The 24624-nt window shown below is 34.1% G+C and overlaps 2 protein-coding genes across 6 annotated transcripts; one reads left to right on the forward strand and one right to left on the reverse strand.

Moving 5' to 3' along the window:
- Positions 1–6362: 6362 nt before the first annotated feature.
- On the forward strand, positions 6363–11766 carry LOC147287393 (Ubiquitin-conjugating enzyme family protein). 2 transcript variants are annotated; one of them, XM_086240670.1, is made up of 11 exons: positions 6363–6494; positions 6954–7019; positions 7150–7217; positions 8172–8205; positions 8377–8446; positions 8922–8979; positions 9285–9413; positions 10092–10183; positions 10757–10841; positions 11149–11230; positions 11383–11766. In XM_086240670.1, the coding sequence occupies exons 1-11, from the start codon at positions 6488–6490 to the stop codon at positions 11442–11444; spliced, it is 753 nt and encodes a 250-aa protein (XP_086096796.1). In that variant the 5' UTR covers positions 6363–6487; the 3' UTR covers positions 11445–11766. The 2 variants fall into 2 exon arrangements, with proteins under 2 accessions (XP_086096796.1, XP_086096797.1); XM_086240671.1 differs by lacking the exon at positions 6363–6494 and adding an exon at positions 6535–6596.
- Positions 11767–11915: 149 nt separating this feature from the next.
- On the reverse strand, positions 11916–22414 carry LOC147287394 (Amino acid dehydrogenase family protein). Of its 4 annotated transcripts, none has more exons than XM_086241325.1 (16): positions 22102–22414; positions 19513–20106; positions 18894–19023; positions 18576–18777; positions 18236–18322; positions 18096–18155; positions 17907–17993; positions 16485–16556; positions 16180–16235; positions 15707–15792; positions 15390–15480; positions 15139–15296; positions 14932–15023; positions 14150–14230; positions 13837–13910; positions 11916–12443 (listed from the first exon to the last, which is right to left on the reverse strand). In XM_086241325.1, the coding sequence occupies exons 2-16, from the start codon at positions 20072–20074 to the stop codon at positions 12368–12370; spliced, it is 1914 nt and encodes a 637-aa protein (XP_086097451.1). In that variant the 5' UTR covers positions 20075–20106; positions 22102–22414; the 3' UTR covers positions 11916–12367. The 4 variants fall into 4 exon arrangements, with proteins under 4 accessions (XP_086097451.1, XP_086097449.1, XP_086097450.1 ...); XM_086241323.1 differs by having other exon boundaries at positions 16485–16559; XM_086241324.1 differs by having other exon boundaries at positions 16485–16559; positions 19513–20111.
- Between the last annotated feature and the right edge of the window lie 2210 nt (positions 22415–24624).

The following is a 24624-nucleotide window of genomic DNA, read 5'->3' on the forward strand; positions in this document are numbered from 1 at the left end:
ACCACTCCACACATCTCATTACAATTTACGACATAAATCAACTTTAAGCAAACTACATTTTAGTATTTCAACTTTATATATTATTTTAAGTTTGTATTTTAACTTTGAAAATTTATAAAAAAATACCTCAACTTTTATTTTATGTCAAAATAATATCTTTATTAATTTTTATAGAGAGCTACTATTTGCACACCATTTTTTTTCTTTTTGCACACCCCTATAAAAGAAAACAATAATGCTAGTTATCCCACATTTTTTTTCCCACATTTGTATCCCACCTGATGTGTTATTACTTTACTAGAAGGATATTTTCTTTTTCTTTTTTAGGTTTTATTTTTTAATTTTTAGTATCCAATGTATGAATGCCATGTAAGATGGTATGCAATTATGGTATAAAAATGTGGTAAGTGTAGCATTACTGAAAAGAAAAATAAACCCAAAAACAAGGACCATGCAGCCCTCCCCTCTTTTCCTCTCTTTTTTCTCTTGTTCACACCCCCTTCCCCCTTTTTTTTTTCTTCTTCTTCTTCTTCCCCCTACCTAAGCCACCACTAACCACATTTTTCCTTTTCTCTTTCTGCATGCACCACCACCACAGCACCACCAAAACAGCCACCACCATCACCTTCTTCTTCCCCCTACCTAAGCCAAAACAGCCACCACCACAACTGGTCTGCCGAACTACCTGCAACCCTCTTTTTTTTTTAATGTCTGCTTAGGCGAGATGAGAGAGAGAGAGAGGTGTGGGGTGGTGCTAGGTGGTGCAAGGTGGTGGTGCATGGTGATGCGTGTGTGTTGACAGAGAAAGGGAAAGCTTGTGAGAGATGATGGGGGTGTGTGTGCTAGTGTGTGTAATGAAATGAGGGTATTTTGGTAATTGGTTGCGTGTGTGTTGAGAGGTTTTGAATTTGAGGTGAGTGTATGGGGCGTGTAAAAGAAAAAAAGAGAAAAATGGTGTGCAAATAGCAGCCTTCTTTTTATATTAATATTACCGTTAATTTGCTGACGTAACAAGAGTATTTTCCTTTCCCCCACATATAAAAAAATATTTTTAAAATTTTTTGAATAAAAAAATGTTTTAAAAAAAGTAAAACTTTTAAAATAACATTAAAATAAAATATTTAAAAAAATTCTTCTTCTTCAATTCCCTTCCCCCAGCCCCAGCCACCCAACCTCAGCTTCACCCACCCAGCTCCATCACACCCCTCCCCCTACCCCCAGCCCCGTCGCACCCCATCACTCTCCCCCCACCCTCTCCCCGTCGTACCACAGTCATTGCTGATCGACAATGCCGTCTGCGCCACTGCGACTTTAGTCAAGATTTGCTTCTACGAAACCCTAATTTTCAATGCCCTTCCAAAACCCAAAAGAGAAGCTTTGAACTTTGAAGTTTTCTAAAAATTGACTAATCAATGGTCTATGTTTCTTTTTTGGGTCTACAGGCTGACAGTGCTATAAGGCATGGAATTCTTCTCGAGGTTGTTCAGGTCCACACGGATCTCACCCCCACTCAGCACCAGCCCCAGCCTCCCGCCCCTCTATCTTCTTCACCGGGGCACCACCCCCCCTTCCACCTTTGTGCCCTCAACCCAGCCCCTCCCCAACCCACCCCTCTCCCCCAACCCATTCCCTTCCCGACCCAGAATTTTTTTTATAAGAATTTATTTTATTCAAAAAAAAATTTAAAATATTATTATTTTTATAAGTGGGAAAAGGATCAAAATATCTATGTCACGTCAGCAGATAACAATTTTATTAACAAAAAAAAACTAACGGAGGTATTATTTTGACACAAAATAAAAGTTGAGATACTTTTTTATAAGTTTCCAAAGTTGGGGTACTAATTTGAAACAACATGTACAATTGAGGTACTAAAATGTAGTTTGCTCATCAACATTTTACAAAATTCTTTTTTTTTTTTAAGAAATGTTTACAAATATTTAAGGCTCATTCAATTCAAGTTTTGGAGGTTTGAAAATGAGAAATTTTTTTCATTTCACGTTTAGTAAATGCAGAGATAAAAAATGGTTTCATGAACCATGGGAAATGCACCCAAAAAGAGGAAAATGAATCTCTCATTATAGCTTGGGTTTTGTTGTCCTTTTTATTGGGAAAACATTGATTACGTTTTTTTTTTCTAGACAAATATACTCTTTTAAATATTTGAAAATACTAATTATAATACCTTCATTCATTATTTATATAATTGATGAGAGTATAATTAAAAAACTAGACAATTTTTATTTTCTATTCCTGCGTAAACCAAACATAGAAATGAAAATAAAAAGGTAATTCCTATAATTTACTTTTCCCAGCGTCACCAAACACATGAATTAGAATTTTACATTCCATTCCCATTTAAAAAATGCATAGGAATTGATTTTTCAAAAAATCAATTTTGCAAACCAAACGAGCCCTTAAGGTAGTAAAAATCCAATCCAACATACTCAAATTGGTCAAATCGTTGATAACTTATTTTTTATATTGTGAAGTGGGTTCTAACTTGGGCCTTTTCAACATTGTGAAGAGAAAATACAAACTTGATCAATTGCTAATACAAATTAATTTGGATCTTTAAATTAAAATATAACAATTGAGTAAAATTTGTAATTGAATTTGATTTTACGGTAATTTCTTGTAATATGATATTTTTTTACTTTTGTTAAAAAAACCTATGATTCTATTTAATACCATATCAATTAGATTGAATTGGCTTGAACTGGTTCTGACTTGTGATAATATTAGATTATATGGTAAAATCTACAATTTAATATATATTAGATTCGATGCAATTTTTAAAAAAATAAAAAATTTTGAATAGAAGAACACCCTACGATGTTTAATGCATTAGCAACAAATATAATATGGAGGATAATTATCTAATAAGGATGCCTTCATTTTAAGAAAAGTAAAGACATCATTGTGAGACCGCTTCTACGATATATATTAACAATCTGAATTGTCTCTTCTTTAAATTTACCATCAAACATCGTCTATGCAAAATTTCAACATAAGCTATCTAGTCACCTAAATAGCGTCAAGCAAATAGACAAATGTAATATTTCGAATAAAAATGAAAATGATCATGATAATAATATGACCAAACGAGTTCCAAATTTGTTAATTTTTTGCATAAATGATTCTTAAATGATTATCTTAAAAATAAATGGTTTGGATCATGCAGCTACATCTCGAGGTGGACCCCAACAAAATTGCCCCCAGTTTTCTTAAAATGAGAGCATCCTTATAAGACAATGACTCATAGCATATAATATAGAATATATACATATATAGACTCATTCCGTTGAGGTATTTGTGGGGCACATTCCGCATTGTAATTTAATGATTAAAACCGTCTATTTTCTAAATCTCTATACAATGATCATCCTTACAAAAAATTAAATAAATCAGAAATTATTAAAACATCTAATTGTAATTAAATAAATAGACAAAAATATAGATTCAGTTTACACTTAAAATGATGACATTTTAATCAAATGGTTAAACAATTGTCGATTTGTCTACTTTTTTGCAAAGATGATCCTTATATAGAGACTTAGAGAATATACGGTTTCGATCATCGAATTATAATGCGGAGTAGGTCTTACAAACCGTACCTCATTATGTTTAAAATAAAGTATACCTCAGTGAACGAGTCCTATATATGTGTGTCTATATAAATTAAGGACTTGTATATCTAAAATTGCTCAAGTGAAGAATAATTTTAAGTGAAGAATAATTTGAGCAATCATGAGGAAAATTTGTAATTACACATTATATTAAATTCAATCATGGATGCACCTACCCCACAAAATAATTCCTTGATTTTACCCATTATACATCTCAACCGTTGATATACGATCAAGATTCAAGAACACAAATTTAAATCTTCAAGTTAAATCTTTATCTTGGCCAAAAAAAAAAAGTTAAATCTTTATTATATCAATACTATATACAGGATAATGGTATCTTATCAATACTATATACAGGAGAATGGTATCTTATCATATCGATATTATATACAGGAGAATGATATCTTTATCTTATCATATCGATACTATATACAGGATAATGGTATCTTATATGTAACGTTGTCTGATTGTTATTTGAATCATTGATATGTGCATTATTGATTTTGTTTTTATTTTTGAAGGGGAACTTAGCACTTTATTCCAACATCATATATATGTATAAACTTCAATGGCATGTGCGTAAAACCTTAGCTGCAGTTTTGAGAGTCAGCTGCCACCCCTAGCTCCCTTCCCCTTCTCTCTCTCCTAACCCAGACCTTCTCCGCCCCTACCCTCTCTTCCCATTAACAAGGAATACTCTCCTTCCTCTAAGCGAGAGTTTTTCCAACTTTCAATTATGGAAGTTTTTTCTTTCTCTTGTTTGGTTTGTTCTGAGTTAAGATGTTCAGTTTTGAAGGTTTTTCTTCTAGGTTCTCTCAATCTCTGGTTCTCGTCACAAGGTGTTGGGAAGTCGCTATTTTTGCCGGTACTAGTCCCTTTTTCGCCGGTTACTACCTCCCAATCTACCCTCTTGATCCTGATCAGACTCGATGCTTGAGAAATGTTGGTGAAATTGTGGTTTTAAACGTGACTAGTTTGCTAATCCCTACGGAGCCTCATTGGCTTTGTTTGATGGCTGTAATGTCTGCTTGATGCCGACGTTACGAGATTTTGGAGTTTCTGTGGGCTTATTCGCTCCACTCTATCCCACGGTTTTATGGACTTTTGTTTTGCTATAAGCTTTTGGGCTCAAACTTTGTATTTTGTCTATCTTTTTCGCCATTTTAATGCAATGCTATGTTTTATAAAATAAAAAAAATAAAAACTTCAATGGCTTGCAATAACTGATTATAGCATGCCAATTACTAACAAAACTCCTCTATCTACTAAACTCCTTTCTTTCTTTTTTTTTACTGCTACTAAAATCCTTCCAATAAAGAAAAAAGAGAGAAATATTAGTTCTCAATAACTTTTTTTACTAACCAAAAAAAAATATTCTAACAACAAATATTTTAGTTATATTTTCAAAAAAAAAAAAAATTTGATGTACTACTAATCTACAGAGGACGGCCTGTTTAGGTGAAGCAGCAATGTAACATTGTAACACACTCGTGGAAATATAGTTAGATACTGCACGGACAGGTATAGATTAAAATCTATACACCTGTCCCACATGCATGATAGGGACCCCACCCTCCCATGGCTATTCTTATTTATAAGACTATATTATACTATCTTTTGTTTTTTTTGAGAGGTGGATAAAATTTATTTAAGAGTGGTATTAATTTATTCCCACCCACTAATTCTATTTCTTCACTCATTTGTTTTCAAACAAATATTTACAGTTTAATTTTTTAATAAAAAATGAAGAAACCTAAAAAGTTATAAAATATAAAATAGTACATCAAATAATTTTAGGAAGACCATAAAGTTAGCCTAAGTGGTAAGAAAATACAGATAAGACAAACTTAAATAGATCAAGAACTTGATTTTTTTTATTATAAATAAAATTAGATCTTACGATGACCATGGGTATAAAAAGAAATAGACGATCATGATTAATTGAGTGGTTGCTATTTTGATAATTCATCATAGTTTAGAAAAATGTATATTAAATTTTTGTTGAATAAAGTTTAAGGTCATGTAGTTTTAATGGTGTCAATTTTTACAATATAGGTAGCAATTCATAAAAACATCTTTAATTTCGTCAATTTATTCAACAAAGATCTCATATGTCACTTATCAAAGTGTTTAGATTTTTGGGTAGTTTGGCTTCATTATCAATATCTCAAATAAACCTACTTGTATATATCACATGCTATTTTTGTTGATTAAATTAAAGTGCGCCATTGAAAATATAGAGGCAAAATTGGAAAATTAAAAGTGCGCCATTGAAAATCGTTCATGTGGGCAATATATGAGCAAATAAACAAAAACGCGTCAAAATTGATGACCATGCTAAAATTAGGACAAATATCAAAGACTCAAAGGAGAAAAAAATTATTTTGTATAATTGTAATACTATTACGTGAGTGTAATCATTTCATGTGTTATATATAAGTGGACGATAAATTTATATTTTTAAGTTATAATATTAATAATATTCACTCATATTATAACATATGAATTAATTACATCGCATAATAATATTACGGCTATACAAAATAATTTATTCAAAATAGAAGACTTACATAATCCAAAGTACAAATCATATTATGCAAATAAGAAAAATAAAAAATTTAATAAAAAATGAAAAAAGAAAAATTCGGAGAGAGATTTTATGTTTTTAGTTTCTAAAAAATATAAAAACCTAAATAATATTATAAGAGATTAAAAAAAAAAAAAAAGCAATACGTTTCGGAGGGCCATAGGTTTTCAGTTTTCTTCAGCTCGTAGAGTGTGGCTGATTTGGTCCAGAAACACCTCTGAGAACTGAGAAGCGAAAAGAGCCGAAAGCAGACAAGTATATCAAAATCATGACGGGTAATTAATTCTAAATATATTCTGCTTATAATAAAGTTTCTTTCTTTTATCGATTAGATGAACTAAAGGGTCTCGCTTTAACGCTTATTGTATGAATTTTAGGTGCATAATCAGACTATATCTTGTAAATAGTTCTTATTGTTACGTTGATTTTGTAGCTTTGAAGCTCAAATGTAATATATTGTTAAAACTTTTTTTTTTTCTATATTGATTGATATTTTATTACGTGGTTTTAGTTTTTTACTGGTATTGAGGGAATTACAAATACACAGAAGCTCCAATGGCATGCTTGATTGGTGATAACAAATAAGATTTTCTTCATTTGGTCATTTGTGGAGGTTTTTGGGATATGGGTTTGGTAGAAATGTGTGAATTTTATGAAAAACTGTGACCTTTACTTCATTACATGTTCAGAGCATCAAATTTACTTCATTGTATGTTTTAAAATTATGTTTACAGACTATGTACAAGAGCAGGAGATGGAAATTGAAGCATTGGAAGCTATCCTTATGGATGATTTCAGCGGTTAGTGGTGCTTCTGCAGATTAACATATGTTATGAAAAATTGTCTTTTGTTGTTTTCCTGATCACCAATACTGACATTTAATATGAATTTTTCTTTGGGTTTTTTTTTTAAAAACTTTTTTCATGCCAGAAATTCACTCGGGTGAGAGTGGGCTAAATGCTTCCAAGCTATGTTTTCAGATAAAAATATCTCCACTGGTATGTAGTCTCTCCTTTTCTAGGCATATATGTTGCTTTTTACATTCTAACTGGCATAATTATAATGACCCCACAATTGGTAAAAACAATATTTTATAATTTTTTGTTACTCTCAAAATTACTTGTAGTGGTTCATACTTGTACTTTGGCTGGGTAAAAGTACACTAGAGAAGTTAATCATCCACATTTTTTGAGCTCCTTTGTCCATGTTAAAAGCAAAAAGTATATGGAAACAAAAGACTAATTCACGTTGGCGGGATTGGCTTCCTCCTTGTTCAAGAATGATGCTAAGGTATCCATGTTTGTCATGCCGAGCTCTTGGGAAGTGGATATGTTATATTTAGGAATGTTTCAAATTGGATCACAATTTCACATTCTGAGGCATAACAAGAAATCCCTTGGAAGTTGTAACTCTTGATTCTTTTCTCATTTAAATGTTTCTACAGTGTATTGGGAAATGAGGATATGAAGCATGATCTCAGATGCAAGCTGAGAATTTTTGAAATGGTTTTTTGAATTATTTTTGGGGGTCAATGACTTGCTTCTCACCCTATATTTGGTGCATTTTGTAGGATTGAGATTTGTGATATTTGAGTAGTCAATGCCCTGCGAGAACCCTGACTCATCTTATACTTGATAGTGTTGGGAGCAGGGTTCAGGCAGCCTGTCAGGGCTGGGTACATTTAGGAAGCATTTATATCATAAAAGGAAATGGGAGAAATCTACTGAAATATATTATAACAATCAATTGCTCCTTTTATATATTGAAGAAAATGTTTTGGTGGCCGGAGTGTAGAGCTTGCTTCTGAAGATGCTTCACTCTCTAGACATTTGCATACTCCCATATAAAACTATTAAGACATGTCAAGCTCTGGATTTATACCTCTTCACATGACAAGTGTGACTTGGCATATAAATTTTCTTATGTGTATTTATTTGCTTTCTTTTCAACAGGATGATGAGGCAGATGAGTTCACAACCACTCCAGGTTTTTTTTTTTTTTTTGGTATCATACAATGACTTGAAGAATGTCTTACTTTTTCTTTCTCAGTATGATAACTTGATTATCTTCCAGAAATGTTCAAGAGTTCTAATTTTTGTAGTTTGGATTATTTACATTTCATTTGGACATAAGCTGTTCTGGAAACTTCTGTTTCAGTTCAGCTGGGTTTGATTTTCTCACACACAGAAAGATATCCAGACGAGCCTCCACTTTTAAATGTGAAAAGGTATGACATTCCCATGCATATCACCGTGCAAGATAGTATTGTGCTATTCTCTGCTCAGTACTGTTAGTACAGATGAAAAAGAAAAACTTAATTTTGTATGTCCGGTTTTTTTTTTTTTTTTGAGATAGTGAGATATAAGTTCTATTTAGTGCGTCCATGTGACTGCATTTATACTAAGTTACAAACACAAGAAGTAATAAAATAAACCTAAAAACATAAAGAAATTCTAAGGCCTAAAAAAAAATGAAAGGTAGTGTGATAAAAAATATTCCTTGGGCCTCATGACTTAAACTGGTACAAATCCATTTTGATGGTATCTCTTTGCTATTAATATTTTGTTGCTCAGCTAGATTAGTCTGTCAGTATTGTGTTGGTGATTAGGTTTTGGGAAAGTTAGAACTGTGTGAATGCAGGGTAGTTTATAAGGAGTTATGCTTTTTAATTTCCAAATAATTGTTCGCTTTTTTTTTTCCAGTTTACGAGGTATACAATCAGATCATCTTAGAATTTTGAAAGAAAAGCTTCAGCAAGAGGTAATCTTTTGGGCACTCTTTACTTCTATATGCAGTTTACTCTTCTAGTATAACTGAATCTTCCAAACATGCTAGTGAGATTGAGACTTTGAGTTGGATAGCTGTGTAATAGGAGATGCTCTTATCCTTTCATTAATTTGTTAATTGGTAAATCTGTTGTTTGTTCCCCTTATAGATCAGCCTACTGAACTGATAATTCATAAGGGTGCGTAAATTTGTATGTTCTGAGGTGGCAATACAACTTGATAAGTAATGAGAAGTTATCCAATTGTTTCTGATTTTGATTCAATACTTGTATTCTACAGGCATCTGAAAACCTTGGTATGGCTATGATTTACACACTAGTTACATCAGCTAAAGAATGGCTTTCTGAACAATATTGTCAAGACACTAGTATTGAGGATGCTCAAGCAGAAGAAGCAGCAAAGGATGATGTATGGCTCTTGTCCTACGTCTTGATTTCTAATCATCCTATGGCTATGTTTCTTTCTAAAGCTCATAGTATAAATAGAGTTTATCTCCAAGCATTCCTTGAAATTGAAATGTATGCATGCAAGATCCGAAAACCTTGCAAACCTGTTGATTGCAATGTTTTTGACACATAGCTGAATGCATAATGTGTTAGTTTTATTTATTATGCTCCTGTATCACCAGCCTGTAAGACTGTAATTAACTCTTTTTGAAGTTTTTATGTATTTAAAAATAGCTGGGAAATGCTATGCATGAAATCAGTCAGGTTATTAATATGCGATTGGCCGATTGCTAGTTTATTCTCTATATTTTAGTAAGAGGACAATCCTCTAACTTTCTCCTTGTCCTGGATGAATGGAAGTTGTGTATCTGGTAAGATGAAGCTTGCAGAAGATAATCATTATTTTTAAAGGGTATTGCATTTTGTCTCCCGGTTTTACATTTTTCCATGGGTTTTCAACTGAACTTGGTTTTAAATATTAGTGAAAACTGCATAACCAGCTTCATCCTTTCCATGAGATTATTTTTCCCATTTGAAAATGGTGTGTGAGCTATTGCATCTAAATATGAGGTGTTTGTGTCAAAACATTGTCATAAGGAGCTGCTTGCCACTTTTCTGCTCACATCCCTCCTTCTTTTAGGTAATTGTACCACATGGAGAACCAGTTACTTTTGAAACATTTCTGGCATGGAGAGAGATGTTTGAAGCGGAGTTGGCACTTGAACGAGCCAAGTAAGTGCTGTTATTGTATAATTTCTTTAAGGTTTTGTTTGTTAAGTCTTAGAAATTTTGGTTGTTACAATGCATGCTAAAGTTTACTAAAGTGGAGATCAGTAATGTGATTATGTTGCATACAACTGTTTTGATTTCTGATATCTATACAGCATAAAATTTTATGTATTGGGAAAATAATATATTAATTATGCCGTGAGAAGCATTTATGACAGATTAAATTCATTTCTTATGTTTCCTATTTTACCTACATGATAGATATATGACATTAGAAGAAGGATATACATGAGCCTGGGTCTTGGTTTAGTAGGTAATGGGGTGGGAGGGTTGGGATTGGTCTTAGATTCAAATCTTACTTCTAAAAAATATTTGTTTTTGAAATAGAAAAAAGAAAAGAAAAGGAGTAAAAATTCATAAGCACTTTAGCTAAAGCTTTTCAATCAAAAGGAAAAAGAAATTCAGAGGAAACTTTTGTGGAAGTTAATGCCTTTCAAATAGTAGTCATCAATATAATATATATCTCCACTTCCAGCCTTTATTTTCATTTTCTGACAGATGCTAATTTATTTCCAGGTTAATGCCTGAGTCTGCACTTGCAGCACCCAAGGAAAAGAAGCTCACAGGCAGACAGTGGTTTGAAAGTGGAAGAGCTGCAGGGGTATTTTATTTTTCCTTAATTCTACCTTGGTCTCATATTTTCCCCTTTAGTTCTACGTTGGTCTCATATTTTCCCCTTAGTTCTACCTTGGTCTCATATTTTTCCCTTAATTCTACTGGCTTAATTTGATAGTAAAGTTAGTTTCATGGTACAAAGGTACTAATGGTTAATTGGTTATACCTGTTAGCCCACAAATTAATCCAAAATTTTCCTCTCTCAATAAAGTGTGAGTTTCTTCTTGAAACATCTTATGGTTTACTTGCAAAGAAAAAGCAACAATATGAGCGACTTTTTCTCTCTTACACAGAAAGTTGCAGCCCCGGCTTCTGAAGGATCTGATGAAGACCTCGATGTGGAAGATATTGACTTCGATGATGATGATTTTGAAGGTGATAATCTCTCCTATCCCATATATAGTTTCATGTTGATGATGCCAAAACCATTGTCAGATCACATGATTTGTAAATATGGATTAGGCTGATGAGTGTTTTAGTGTTCAAAATCCGATAAAGAAACCATCTTGTCTTGTGGTTAATGGCAGATGATGAAGAAGATATGCTTGAGCACTATTTGGCCGAGAAAACCGACTCATCCTCGCACTAGAGCAGCAAACTAAAGTCTAAAGCAACACAATTGAAGCATTATCTGATGAACGTACCCACTTTTGGCTGTCTTCGTATGTATTTTGTGCCTTATTAAGCCCCGAGAACAAAGAGGAAATGTAGGTTTAATGATATTCTTTATAGAGAGCCGAGAGAAGAGTGGATTTTGGAAAAAGAAAACACTTGCTTTGTAATTGGAAAATTTCTGCTTTTAGGTGTGAATCAATACTTTCTTATGCATACAAATTACAATATGTACAATTTTGTTCCAAGTTTTCTTCTTAATGTTGATATCATGTAATATATTTCTTCATGTTTCTATATCTTCACAGCTTCTCGATGTTCACATATATATATATATATATATGCACATGAATGAGCAACCTGTTGACCATACTTATATTTGTTCTTCAATTGCATATGTTTAGCCATTCTAAGAAAAGTACTAGGGTGAGGTTACCACGGACATCAATTACAACAAATCATTAAATTTTATTTCCCATCTTAGTCGCCATCCAAATTTTCCACAAGACAAACAAGTATTCTATGAACTCTCAACAGAGTCAAATGACAAATACTTCCTGCTATGAAATTTGAGGCCCTCTATCCTAACACTCAACTACTACACAATTTTTACCTTAATTATGTATCCCCATCTACTCTCCATAAATTACCCTTTCCAAGTCGCGCCTATTACAATACATATATCATACATGTTACAAAAGGATCTGCTATATCATCTTATATATCACCTTGCATCATCTTATAAGTAGTATGAGGGAACTTGAAATCAAAATGGTCAAGCTGGTGAAGATCTACAGCTTACTACCAATGACTGCAGCATGTCTCCAACTATCGTTCGTTGGTGATGACACAAGTAAGCTTTTTAGGAGCATGCATATAATTGTACAATATTCTTGAGTACTATACACATCCCTGATCAGTCATGGCTTGAGCAAGAGTCAGAAAAGCAGAAATGACTGCTCCATGTACCAAAGACCTGTCAAGCACGTAAAATGACATGTTACTAAAAGAGAACCTGATCTTTCGGGACTCGGGAGCAATTCAATGCGAACCATAAAATCACTCTTAAGTACTAACAAGATAGAATAATAATAAACCAGTGCCCTTCGCTGTGTCAAAGAAAATTTTGGATAGCCAACACAAAAAGCACCAAGCACTATATGCACAGCAGTAAGACTACTTGGTACAGGAATCAGCTTATTAGTGCACATGGAAAGCTTAATACTTGTGATTTGCTTGAAACAAGAAGGCCAAATGCATGCCCCTCTCCTCATTGGGGTATCATGTGTAGAGGAAGTGCAGAGAGTGGGGGTTATGTTCTGATACATTGTTCAGTAGCTTTTAGTTTATGGCTAAAATTGTTTAGGGAAGCAGAAGTTGGGAAAGCAGTGATAGGTGTTTCTCTTTACTTGGAGGTGTAGTGTTTTGGCTGTGATATGGGTTATTTGGATGGAAAGAAAAAAAGAGAGAAATATTATTTGAAGATTATAGAGGGTTGGAGGTGGAGGACTTGTGGGATAAACTTCAGTAGTGGTCAGCTCTTTGGGCTTCTGTATCAGGGGAATTTAGAGATGTGTTTTGGTCACATATTTTATGAGATTGGAGGGCAGCTATTCATTAGTTCAGTTATGTTTTGCTTTGATGGGAAACTGGTCATCTTCTTATTGTATCTATAATGTAAATTAGAGTAGATGTCTTATCCACTGTTATTGTACTGTTTGTACTTTGTTAATAAAAGTATCTTTAAAAAAACATGGAAATTTTCAATGAAACTTAAAGAAATGCTAAACCAATCAATAACGCATCAATTAATCATACAAACTTCATAAAATTAAGCATGTAGGGTTTAACAGTACATGTGTCAGTGACATGGGACCTTAAAACATGCATACTAATGTGCAAACCTCATAAAATAACACTTCTCTATTTCCCCAATCTTTTTATTTTATTTTTAAATGCTAGTATAATCCCAGGCCTAATGATGGGTCCCTTAATTGCAGTGCAAGTGAAAGCTGGGCCTAATGTACTGCAGTGCATTTTATTAGCTGGACCAGGTCGTGCCTAGATAGGCCTAATTGAATACATTGTATTAAATATCATATTGAATACAGGCCAAGCAAGCGTTGTGTTGGGCTGTGGCACAGCTAAAGGCCTGACAAAATAAAGTTATTTATGACCACAAAAGCTACCGCCACTACCAAAATTTCCTCCAACAAGAGTCAAAACCAAGATTCCAAATATATATCACCAAAATACCTTTTAGGGCCCAGGGTGCCAGAAAGCCAAAACATCAGCTGATATTTTAAACATTGATCACAACCATTAATTACAAGAGCAAAAGACAAATGTCAATATCATAAAGCACTTACTCAGGACTTTCTTTCTGGTAACCAAAGTCAGTCGCGGCTTTAAGGGTTCTCTGGTAAGTCTGTTTCATTGCTTCCTGAGAGTTATGATGTAAATGGTAATCAGAAATCATAAACAAATATACCAGCTCAAGTCCTTCAAGCACACTTTAAGTCGAACACTAAAAGGGGCGTTCACAATTTAGCATTTCTATACTACTAGCAGTCATAGATTTTGCTGTTCCTCAAAACTCCAATATATGAACAAAGGAAATTAACGCTTGGCACTTCCACTTACAAAAGCTATACAAACAAGATAAAATACACAAAGCTTCACCTGTAACTTAGTTTCAAAGTCCTCAGGTGACCAGTTCACTGAATTACACTCGTGGTTTAATTCAAATTCTCCAGCAACCACCTGCAACCAAGCATACAGCAGATACAGTACAGCACATAAATTGAAAGGGGGAAGAGGGGTGAAGATATTAATATAATTAATTCATGCTGGTTCATCAAATGCCTGAACAAAAATAATTAATTTTTACTTCCCAGATATTTTCTCAGAGCCACTTCCATAAAAACCTGGTTTTAGTAGGTTATAGATCTTGAACCTGGAAAAGTTTGAGCATCCAAGCCAAAACTAATTGACAATGGATGGAGAGGCCAAGGATTTTAATATTGAGATGCAAGGCTTAGACTTGCTGATGTGAATTTTCATATTCTCAAGTCTCAACACTCCCCTTCACTCAGCCAAACATGTGGATCAGTTAAATTGAGTAACATTGAGCACATATGGCCAATTTAGACCTGACCCATGGATGACTTGTCCGCTTTGATACCATATTAAAGTTAGAGCTTCAACCCAAAACCAACTGGTAATAGGTGGAGAGTCCAAGATTTTATATATTGAGAAAGAAGGTTTAGAATATATGATGGGATCTCAAGGGCTGCTGAATTTCATATTATTTTATAGATAAACAAGCTTGAACTTAGCCTAAACTTGGACCAAATCATGATATCCAGAACAATTTTTTAAGTATAAATTTCATAATAGCATTTTTCTAGCACATGTTAAAAAGCACATCTATCGAGCATGTATTGGAAAGATAACAATCGTACCCCACCAGCACCAGCAGCCACTGCAGGAGCAATTAGAACATTAGCTTTTCTCAAAACATCAACAGCGTCAGGTGTACAGGGCATGTTTGAACCTAGATACAAAATAAGAATGATAATAATGACGTTACATCGTTAACATTAGTGAATATGAAAAAAATAAAATAAAAAAGCAATTATGCATGTTACCAGTAAATCAGTAATTACTACCTTCTACTAGTATACGACAACCTGAATTAACCAGATTAATGGCATCTGACTGATCAATTTCATTGTGGGTAGCACAAGGAAATGCAACATCACACCTTTCACTCCAAGGTTTTGATTCATCATAATACTTAGATCGAGCATAAGTCTTTGAGTAGTCTCTGCAGATGCCACATGTAAAATCAATGAAACCTGAAAGAAATTATAGGTAGCAATTTGGTAAACAGATGCAAAACAGACGGCAGTAAACAGACCTCAAACTTCTTTGTTGAGCTTTGATCTCTCTCAGAAATGATATTTTCATGTAATCAAATCCTTCCTCATCCACCAAATAACCCTTTGAATCTGCGCAATAATTTTGTTTATGAAATGCATGTACTTACCGACAGCATTAAAAATTACTTAAAATATAATACCTCTTTTCTAGTTTTCTACACTTAATATCAATCAATCAGGCCAAGATCATTATGATGAAACTGTAGGCACAATTCAGAGAACTAGTAGGAATCTTAATAAAACTTTCCATCTCATGATAATTCAAGTAGTTCAAAAATACTTGTCGGAAAAATACCGGAAACTGTAATGGGAAGAGCACCATATGCGATAAGCTTCTCCAAAACATGCAATGCAATCTTTCCAGAACCGCTTACAACACATCTGGAGGGAAATTCATAGAAAAACATTTTCAAAATAATAGATTTACAAGACCTTGAAACAGTCACAAATTATACATTTGTAATATATATATCTCTCTCTCTCTCTCTCTCTCTCACGCACCCGCACACATGAATAGATACATATGTACACGCAGATCTGCATGCTTTATATCATTTTCACAAAATTAAGCATACAGCATTCCTATATTTACATAAAGTTAAAAAATTAGAAGTTATGTTAAACATAAGGGTCGGAGATAAGGCTACCTAAACAGAAAGATCTCACATATGCTGTTCAAAGTCAATATCCTAGAGTGGTACTATACTATGTTATTGACTATCAGAATGCTGAGAAAATTTTAGAAGCTCTCAAAGTCAAGTAAGGCACCTTAATCCTTTAAAATCTTTATTCAGGTCTGCAAGTAGGAGCTGTGCAAAGAAAACCTGCAGAAGCATGGGGACTTTGTTAACTTCGAAGGAAATCAAGATAAGACATACATAGGGAACTTATAATACCCACAACAAATACAGACATCTAGTAAGAAAACGAATAAATAATTCTCACAGTACAGTCATCTAGTAAGGTTGAGAATAACGACTCTCAAATACAGACACAAGAATCCCCCCGCCCCACAAAAAAAAAAAAGGAACAACACCCACAGACAAGCATAGGAGAGTTGTGATATTAGTTACCAGCCCATATCCAGTAGCTTCAGTCCGAAGGCTAGAGCCAGACCAAAATATCCTTGGCCCTGTAAAGCTTCCCTGCTTAAGGCATACATATGAAAACATAAGGACATATTACTTTACTTTCTTCCCATTATAAACACATGAAGAAACTTGACTTCTGCATGAACAGAAAAGAACAATAGATAGATAGATAAATATTTTAAAACGAAGCAGAAACTAAAAAACAGATAGATTCTCTATCTGACAAAGACTATCAAACAAAGCCCTAACGCAAAGATGCCTTTCCAGTCTAAATAACTAGCTGCATTTCAACGATAAGCACCCTCACATACTTCAGCCCTCATATCCTTCCCAATTCATTGGCCTTACCTTTTATGGGAGTTGCTAAAGAAAAAATTACATAAACATTGTGTCTATATGGATAAAAATGAAAACTTCATTTCTCCCCTCTAATGCAACTAACACACTCTTCATGGATGATGAATCATCAAGTTACACGTGACTCTCAGGTTCCCCCAAAAAAAAAAAAGTCCAGCACCCTCCTCTCCACCAACCCAGCAACCAGCTTCCTCATCTTCAAGATGCACCACACAGGCTACCAAGAAAAACAAAATACACCAGGATGCAATGGGCTTGTTGGTTCATTAGTTATACAAAAATTAAAAAATATATATATATGTTGCACAGTGTTTCCTTCTTTATCTACCCATCACAATAGACCAAACCTTCACTAAATTATTCTTATACCTACACTCACTAACACATTATATTTGGGCCAATTAACAATTGAATCTAAGCAGCTGGAAGTATGACATATTAACAATGCAATCACTTGAACCCACGAGACCACCCCACCTCAAAACAAATACTCAAAGAACCCTCCCCATTTGAAGCTTTCCTGAATGGACTTTTCTTGCTTCTTCCATCAGTCAAGGGAACAGGTAGGGGACTCAGTGAAGGTGGTGGACAGGGGAAAACAAGTTCCTTATTTTAGAGATAAGTTTATTTAGTCCCAACCTTGAACACACCACGGGAGTACGCGGGGAAAAAGAATTAAACACTTAAAGACATTGCTCATATAATAAGAGAATAGAAAATGATGAAGATTATGGAAATACTTTAATATTTTATTTTAATTTCAGGATTTTTATAGTATACAGGGCATGAATATTGAAATAATATTACAGATAGAAACCCCTAGCTTCCCCCTCTTGTTCTTCTTCTCTCTCCTAGTCCCCTTCCTCTTCTTCCCTGTTTCTTTCTCCCTCCTCCTCTCTTCTCTTTCTCTCTTCTATTTCCCTAATCCCTATGGTCCTACATCAAAAAAAGCAACTTCATAAATGGCATCTAGGTACCAATTTATATCCACAAAAAGGAAAGAAGAAGATAAATTCAGAAATAGCTTGTTACCAGTGTTTCTAGTACCTGAAAATGACCAGCTAGACGTCTATACTGTCCGAAAAGGTATCCCATTTCCCGAGTACCAACACCCATCTCCTCTGAAGGAAGGTCCTAAAGTGTGTACAGCATTAAACCAGACATGAAGGATAAAGCATTGAATTTCCAGATATAGAATGAAATAGATATTATGGAATGAAATCTTCCTCAAGTTACCTTGTCAATACCCAAATAGCGATAGATCTCGTTCATAAAACTTTGGCAAAAACGCATAATCTGCCAGCTTATAAGACAATCATTCAGAATTTCGGAGAAAGAAAAAAACTAAAGACCATTTAATAGAATGAAGATTTTACCTCATTATCACTTTTTCCCTTTGGATCAAAATCACTTCCGCCCGCAGCCCCCCCAATTTTGTACGGTGATAAGGCATTCTTTAAAGTCTATAGAGAATGGAAATAACACAATGTAAAGCAGTCACAAGACTTGAGTCACTTCCAAATGCCAATGTGAAGGTCTTAACCTCGTCACTATTATTTAGCTTAGCGTTCTTACGAACACCAATCACTCCGGTACACAAATCAACAGTGGGGAATGAAGATAAAATTTGGCAAAATTTTGAGACATACTTTGACACTAAACTACAGACAATAAGTCAAGTAGTCAACTAACAAGAATTCCGAAAACAACCAATACCTGTTCAAATGCAAGAAACTTGGCAATACTCAAGTTCATAGAAGGGTGAAATCGGAAACCACCCCTACATGGACCCAAGGCCTGGTTAAATTGTACCCGGAAGCCTCGGTTAACATGTGTCTCACCTCTATCATCCACCCATGGAACTCGGAATACGATCATACGCTCAGGTTCTAATAAGCGCTCCATGATGTTTACATAACTGAAACATTTTAGAGCCACACATAAGATTTTACATAAACCCGAAAGAGACTTTTTTTTTTTTTTTGCTTTAAATAGGATGCGCAGAATAAACACTCCAATCCTTAGGCAACTCACTGAGAATTTTTTGCAATCACTCTTTCTAAAGCATGCACTACTTCTTGCACCGATTGTATGAACTCAACCTCATGAGGATCCCTTTTCAGTGCAGCTTCAACGATTGATCCAGCCGTTTTTGACATAAGAGCTACATTTTTAAGAGTATTTCCAAAGAAAAACCAAAAGGGCAAATAAATAACATGAAATTAAACTCAGAAATTATTCTTTCAATTGTGAGCAAGGTGTTAAATATGTGCAAATATCAATATATTAAAGTTAATCATAAAATTCAAGTCATTCATCCAAGTTTTCAGGCAGAAAACATGAAAATAATCTAAAACTCTCTATATGGTGGCAAAACTATTGAGGTGTACAGTAATGTGTATCTTAACCGCCCTTATAACTTAGAAAATCGCAGGATATATAACAGTTCAAAGTAACCAAGTTTCCATTTAGCAACCAGTTCAAAATTTAAATAGCTCATAAGCAGACTTAAAACTCAAGAAGATACTTTCCACAAAAATGAAACCAACAACCACAAAGCATGATCAACAAATAATATGCAGAATTTAGGGGCACATGGTGATCATTTGAAACTTTCAAAGCATGATCAACAAATAAAGCAGAATGTGCTAACCTTTGACATAAATGGGTTTGTCAACAATAATCTTATCCTTGGAGGCCATTTGAAGGCGAAGTGCCTCTTTGTGAAGCAAACTATTGTTATGCTCCTCGAGTGCACTCATCTGCATATTCCGGCTCCCCTCATTTCCATAGGGGTTTCTTCTATGCTTCCTACCATACTCTCTACATACAGAGCAAAATATCCTAGCCGTCCCTTCCTTGACATCAACATAAGCCCATTTGTAGGTATCAGCCCATTCCTCTCTCCATCTTTTCACAACCTTTTTCTTCCTTTTTGCTGGTTGGGTCTTTGACATATCTTGATCATCACTGGGGAGTTGAGAAACCATTACCATATTTTTGCTCTCATCAGGGTCCTCAACAGAAGGTTCTCGTGGTGGGCCACCAATGAGGGGAGTGTTAGCAAATGAAGGATCATCATCCCCAGGTCCAATTTCTAAATCAATCTCTTCTCCAAGCTCCCGAACCACCAAGTGATGCCTTTGTGCCTGTTGAATCAAGTTCATATCATCCATCATGGAATTCATCCCTATTCCACTGACCGGTAGCAACATTCAGCATGACAGTCTTAGCCAAACCTACAATCCTGCACTAACCATTTGTTAACATGGAGAAATTTATTAACACCTTTCATAAAATTGTCTTAAATTAATAAATTGGAAAATAAACTCATGAGAGCATGATAACAAAATAAACAAATAAAAAGAATCTAATATGTTTGATTCATCGGGAACCTCTAACATAGCAAGCCTTATGACACTCGTTGCCACCAAGTTAATATCCCTTATCATAAGATATAAATCAATATATAGCAAGAAATCTTGTATTTATATTCTTCACTTATCCTATATTATTTTATGTCCAATAGAAGAGTATAAGTTTACAAATCTAAGACAAATAAATTCTACTGCAAAAGCACCTTACCCTTCAGATTAGTCAAACACTAATCAATTTTTAAATAAAACATAGAAACAAAAATAGCCTGCAACAAAGATATAAATTCAATGCCTACCTGTGCACATGAAAATGTAAAACCCCAGAGACTTCATTGTTAGTTTAGCTGAATACTTAGCTTCTCATACCATTTAGAATTTGCACCACGTAAAAATCCTTTGTATTGCCAAGATAAGGCAAGAAAATCATTTTGTAAATCCTACAATTTCCACTATTTAGGAATGGAAAAACTCCACTCCACTCAGGCTTGCCCCTGAGCAGATATGGGGCTGGGCATCTGCACAGGGCCCACCAAATTTAAGGGGATCCAACCCAAAATATAAGCCCAAGTTTTATTTATTTTTACAGGTAAACACAATTTGTTTTACTACCAGCCACAAGTTTCAATGTCAGCTAAAGCGACCACTTATTTTTACTCTTGAAAGTACCATAATACTTGTAGCAAGATTCATGCTGGCCATCTAAGCAGTGCCACTATAAAAAGAAACTGTTGCGAGGTTTTTCGGTTTTAATTTAAATAAAAACTAAGCTCTTACCTTAATTTGGTTTTAAAATTTTAGTAAATGCAAAAAACATTCAGTTGTATAGAAAGGGAAGGGCCTTTTTAATATAGCAAAGTTTTTTTCCAGACCAAAAGGAAAAAAAAAGCCACTTAGACTCTCTCTCTCTCTCTCTCTCTCTCTCTCTCTCTCTCTCTCTCTCTCTCTCTCTCTCTCTCTATATATATATATATATATCTACAAATCTAAGACTCACACTCTATCTATCCCTCTCTCACACGTCGTCGACCGTTTATAACTAAGCTACTTTCTTTTCAAATGTTTATACTCAAGCTATTAATCTGGATATGACTGGAACTTCTTAAAGCAGCATCCTTCACCAATGACAGATTATGAAGTTAAAAAATCATCACTTTATTTAGAGCTAGAGCTAGATTATGATGCAATGTGGCATATGAAATGTAATCAAGTTGCAATAAATTCAAAGAACAAAAAAAAAGTTGTCTTTGATGTGTTTATAATTTATATAACAAATTTGCTACATTGAATGAGCACACATCCTCAATAAGGAATTGATCTATATAATGACTGCCATTGGTGAAAGGCGTAGCCAAATTAATTCATAGTCAAATACTCTAAGTTCATGCCTTAAGCCATTTAAATTATATGGAAAAAATCATGGAAAGTGACCCGTAAAAAAAGCCCTCCTTTCGGTCATTGCACAAGGCCCCATAAATATCAGGACCGACCCTGACTCCACGGAGCCTAATACAAGGTGGCATAATTTAGATAACAGTTATGACTTCCTAGAATCCAAAACACCAATTATCAACTTCAGTTTTCTCAGTTATCCTCAAAAACTCTCTAAAACCCAGATAAAGTCACTACCCATTGAGAATTAACCATTCAATTAAGCCCAAAATAAAACCAAACATACCTAAAATACAAAATTATTCATGACTCACGCGTTCTTACACAATAATCAAGAAACCCCAGAACAGAAATGGAAGAATATATCATTTCTAATTCTACCCAGAAGTTATCTGACAAAATTCAATAACACCCACAAGCTAATTGTCAATTATAAGGATACCCACAAATCAGAAATGAAAATATTCATCAAGTACCGTGAGAATATAGCAGAAAAAAGATGAACTTGAACGTTTCAAGTTGCAGGATTCTTAACCACTTTGTTCTTCTCCAAAAAACTGAAAACTTTTTGCAAACAGTGGTGGTAATTCTTGAAGGGGACTCTGAGAGTGAGATCAACGTGAGGACAGTCAGGGTCGTCTTCGATCAGATTCTTCAGCGAAAGAGATTATATGGTGTACAAAGTACAAACAGTATATGAGGAGAAAGGAGAGAGCTTTTATATTTTGGCTGTACAAAGATGAGTACCGAGTGGGGTGAATTTTCTCCGACTGCAAATTGCAATTACTCTTCTTGAGCCAAATTTTATTGTCGTACAAATAGAAATAGAAAATAGTTACATGGACTCGGTGGCGCGCGTGAAACACGCTCCGCTTAATAATAATCTATTTCTTCGTTTGTTTTGGACAACCAAACTTAGAAAGAGATTATGAAATGAATTACTTTGCTAGTTACCAAAAATAATGCTGATGTTTAAGTTATATCATTTAGAAATTAATGGTGTATTTTGATGATGAAGTTTGGAAGTACAATGAAATTCCAAAAATGACGGATTTTAGAAAGATGAAATTAAAGGTCTTGAAATATATAACATTATTGTGTTGCTAACCAAGTGAAATGAAATTTAGGGGGTGTTCCAACTCAGATTTTAATAGATTTTAAAATTCATAAAATCCATCAAAATTCAAGAAAAATAACCGAAATTCTCAAAGAATGTATTATATGTAAAAAAATTCATTAAAATCCACCACTTATTGAAATCTATCAGTTTTTTAAAACACTTGGATTTTTAAGGAATTCATTAAAATCTGAGTTGAAGAAACCTAAATTTGTATAGAATCCATTAAAATCCTAATTGAGAATACCTAAACTTTTAAAATTCATTAAAATATAAGTTAAGGACATCTATAATATCTGTAATAGTAGTGAGTAATAGTGGTGATGTTGATTATGAGGATGACGGAGAAGAAGGAATAGCAAGTGGAGGCGACAACGATGACGTGGCAAGAGTAGTGACAGTGATGAGGGTGGTGGTGATGGTGAAGATGATAGTTGTGGTTAGGGGTGGGCATAATAACCGGCGCACCGAAACACCGAACCAAACCAACCGTAAAAAAACCGAAAAAACACCGAGTTGACCAAAAAGTCAACACCGTAAGAGAAAACCGAACCAAACCGTATATGGATGGTTCCGGTTTCGGTTTCATGCTCATTTTACCCGAACCAAACCAAACCAAACCGTGTAATTTTTTTAAAATATAATTATATATTTTTATGCACATTTTATACATTTTTATACATTTTTATTTTTGACCCTAAAATATATTTTATATAACCCTATGAGTTTAATATTATATATATAATAATGTTTTAGTATATAATTTTAGTTATATCTTATATAATAAAATTAGTATATTCTATTTATATATACTCTATAGTCTATAGTCTATATAATAATGTTTTATACATATAGAGTTATATATAAACTTAGTATAGTTAGTTATATATAATTATATAGTTAGTAACTTAGTATATAGTTGTATACATACTACAATAGTTATATATAACTATATAAGTAATATATAATTATAGTAGTATACTAGTATATACTATAGTAGTATATAATTATATATATACTATACTCATTATTCTATAATAGCTATATATAATCTTATATATAGTTATAACTTATAATCCAAATTTGCTCAAACTCCAAACGAAATCTCAATCTCCCCAAAAATGCCAATAGGAATAATAACTCATTAAACTCAGAATCGTAGTAGAGAACCAAACCAAACCGAACCGCACCGCACTTTGAATGGTTTGGTTTGGTTTGGTTTGGTTTTTCTCCTTCCTTTCCGGTTTTTAGCACCGAACCGCACCGTATAGGAACGTCCGGTGCGGCACACGGTTTCGGGGGTGAACCGGGCCGAACCGCACCGTGCCCACCCCTAGTTGTGGTGACGATTAAGATAGAAGTGTGGTAGTGGTAGACTGAGATGGAAGCGTGGTAGGGGTAGACAGAGTGGCGGTTAGGTAAGCATTGGGATGGTGGAGACATTGGTGACAACAATGTCAGTGATAAGGTGTCGACAACTTTGGTAGTGGTGAGAGTGGCAATGGTGGTGGGGATAGCCGTAACAGTGGAAACCCACACATTTATGTGAAATTTGAAATAATACCCTCAAATTTTATGTTTATGTGTATTGGTGACACAAAATACGAAAATTAAAGACTATCATTTCTCAAATTTGAACATTTTTTTATTATTGAATTTATGAATTTAGTTTCCTCATCTAAATATATTGTACATATTATTAAAGGTTTTTTTAATTTTGAAAGGAAAACATTACTAGACTAACAGCTAGTTGGTCACACTAATAAAGGTAAAATTTAAGATTTACAATAGCAAATGGTCTAAAGTCTGCACTCAACTAAACTGTTTCTCCACCATTGAACTAAAGGTTAATTTGATTTGAAATGCAATGGAAGTAGTGTAA

This window comes from Dryas octopetala, chromosome 4 (genome assembly GCF_963921425.1).
Source record: "Dryas octopetala chromosome 4, drDryOcto1.1, whole genome shotgun sequence".
Taxonomy (NCBI): domain Eukaryota; kingdom Viridiplantae; phylum Streptophyta; class Magnoliopsida; order Rosales; family Rosaceae; genus Dryas; species Dryas octopetala.

Bases quoted from the DNA above. Each gene is read 5' to 3' on its own strand.
- LOC147287393 (XM_086240670.1), top strand. The intron at 9,414-10,091 runs GTATGGCTCTTG...TCCTTCTTTTAG, and splicing joins AAGAAGCAGCAAAGGATGAT to GTAATTGTACCACATGGAGA. The intron at 10,184-10,756 runs GTAAGTGCTGTT...ATTTATTTCCAG, and splicing joins TTGGCACTTGAACGAGCCAA to GTTAATGCCTGAGTCTGCAC.
- LOC147287394 (XM_086241323.1), bottom strand. From the start codon at position 20,074: ATGTTGCTACCGGTCAGTGGAATAGGGATGAATTCCATGATGGATGAT. The intron at 17,994-18,095 runs GTAACTTGAGGA...TACACACTTTAG, and splicing joins GCTATTTGGGTATTGACAAG to GACCTTCCTTCAGAGGAGAT. The intron at 13,911-14,149 runs GTGAAGCTTTGT...CATAACTCTCAG, and splicing joins ACTTTGAAACTAAGTTACAG to GAAGCAATGAAACAGACTTA.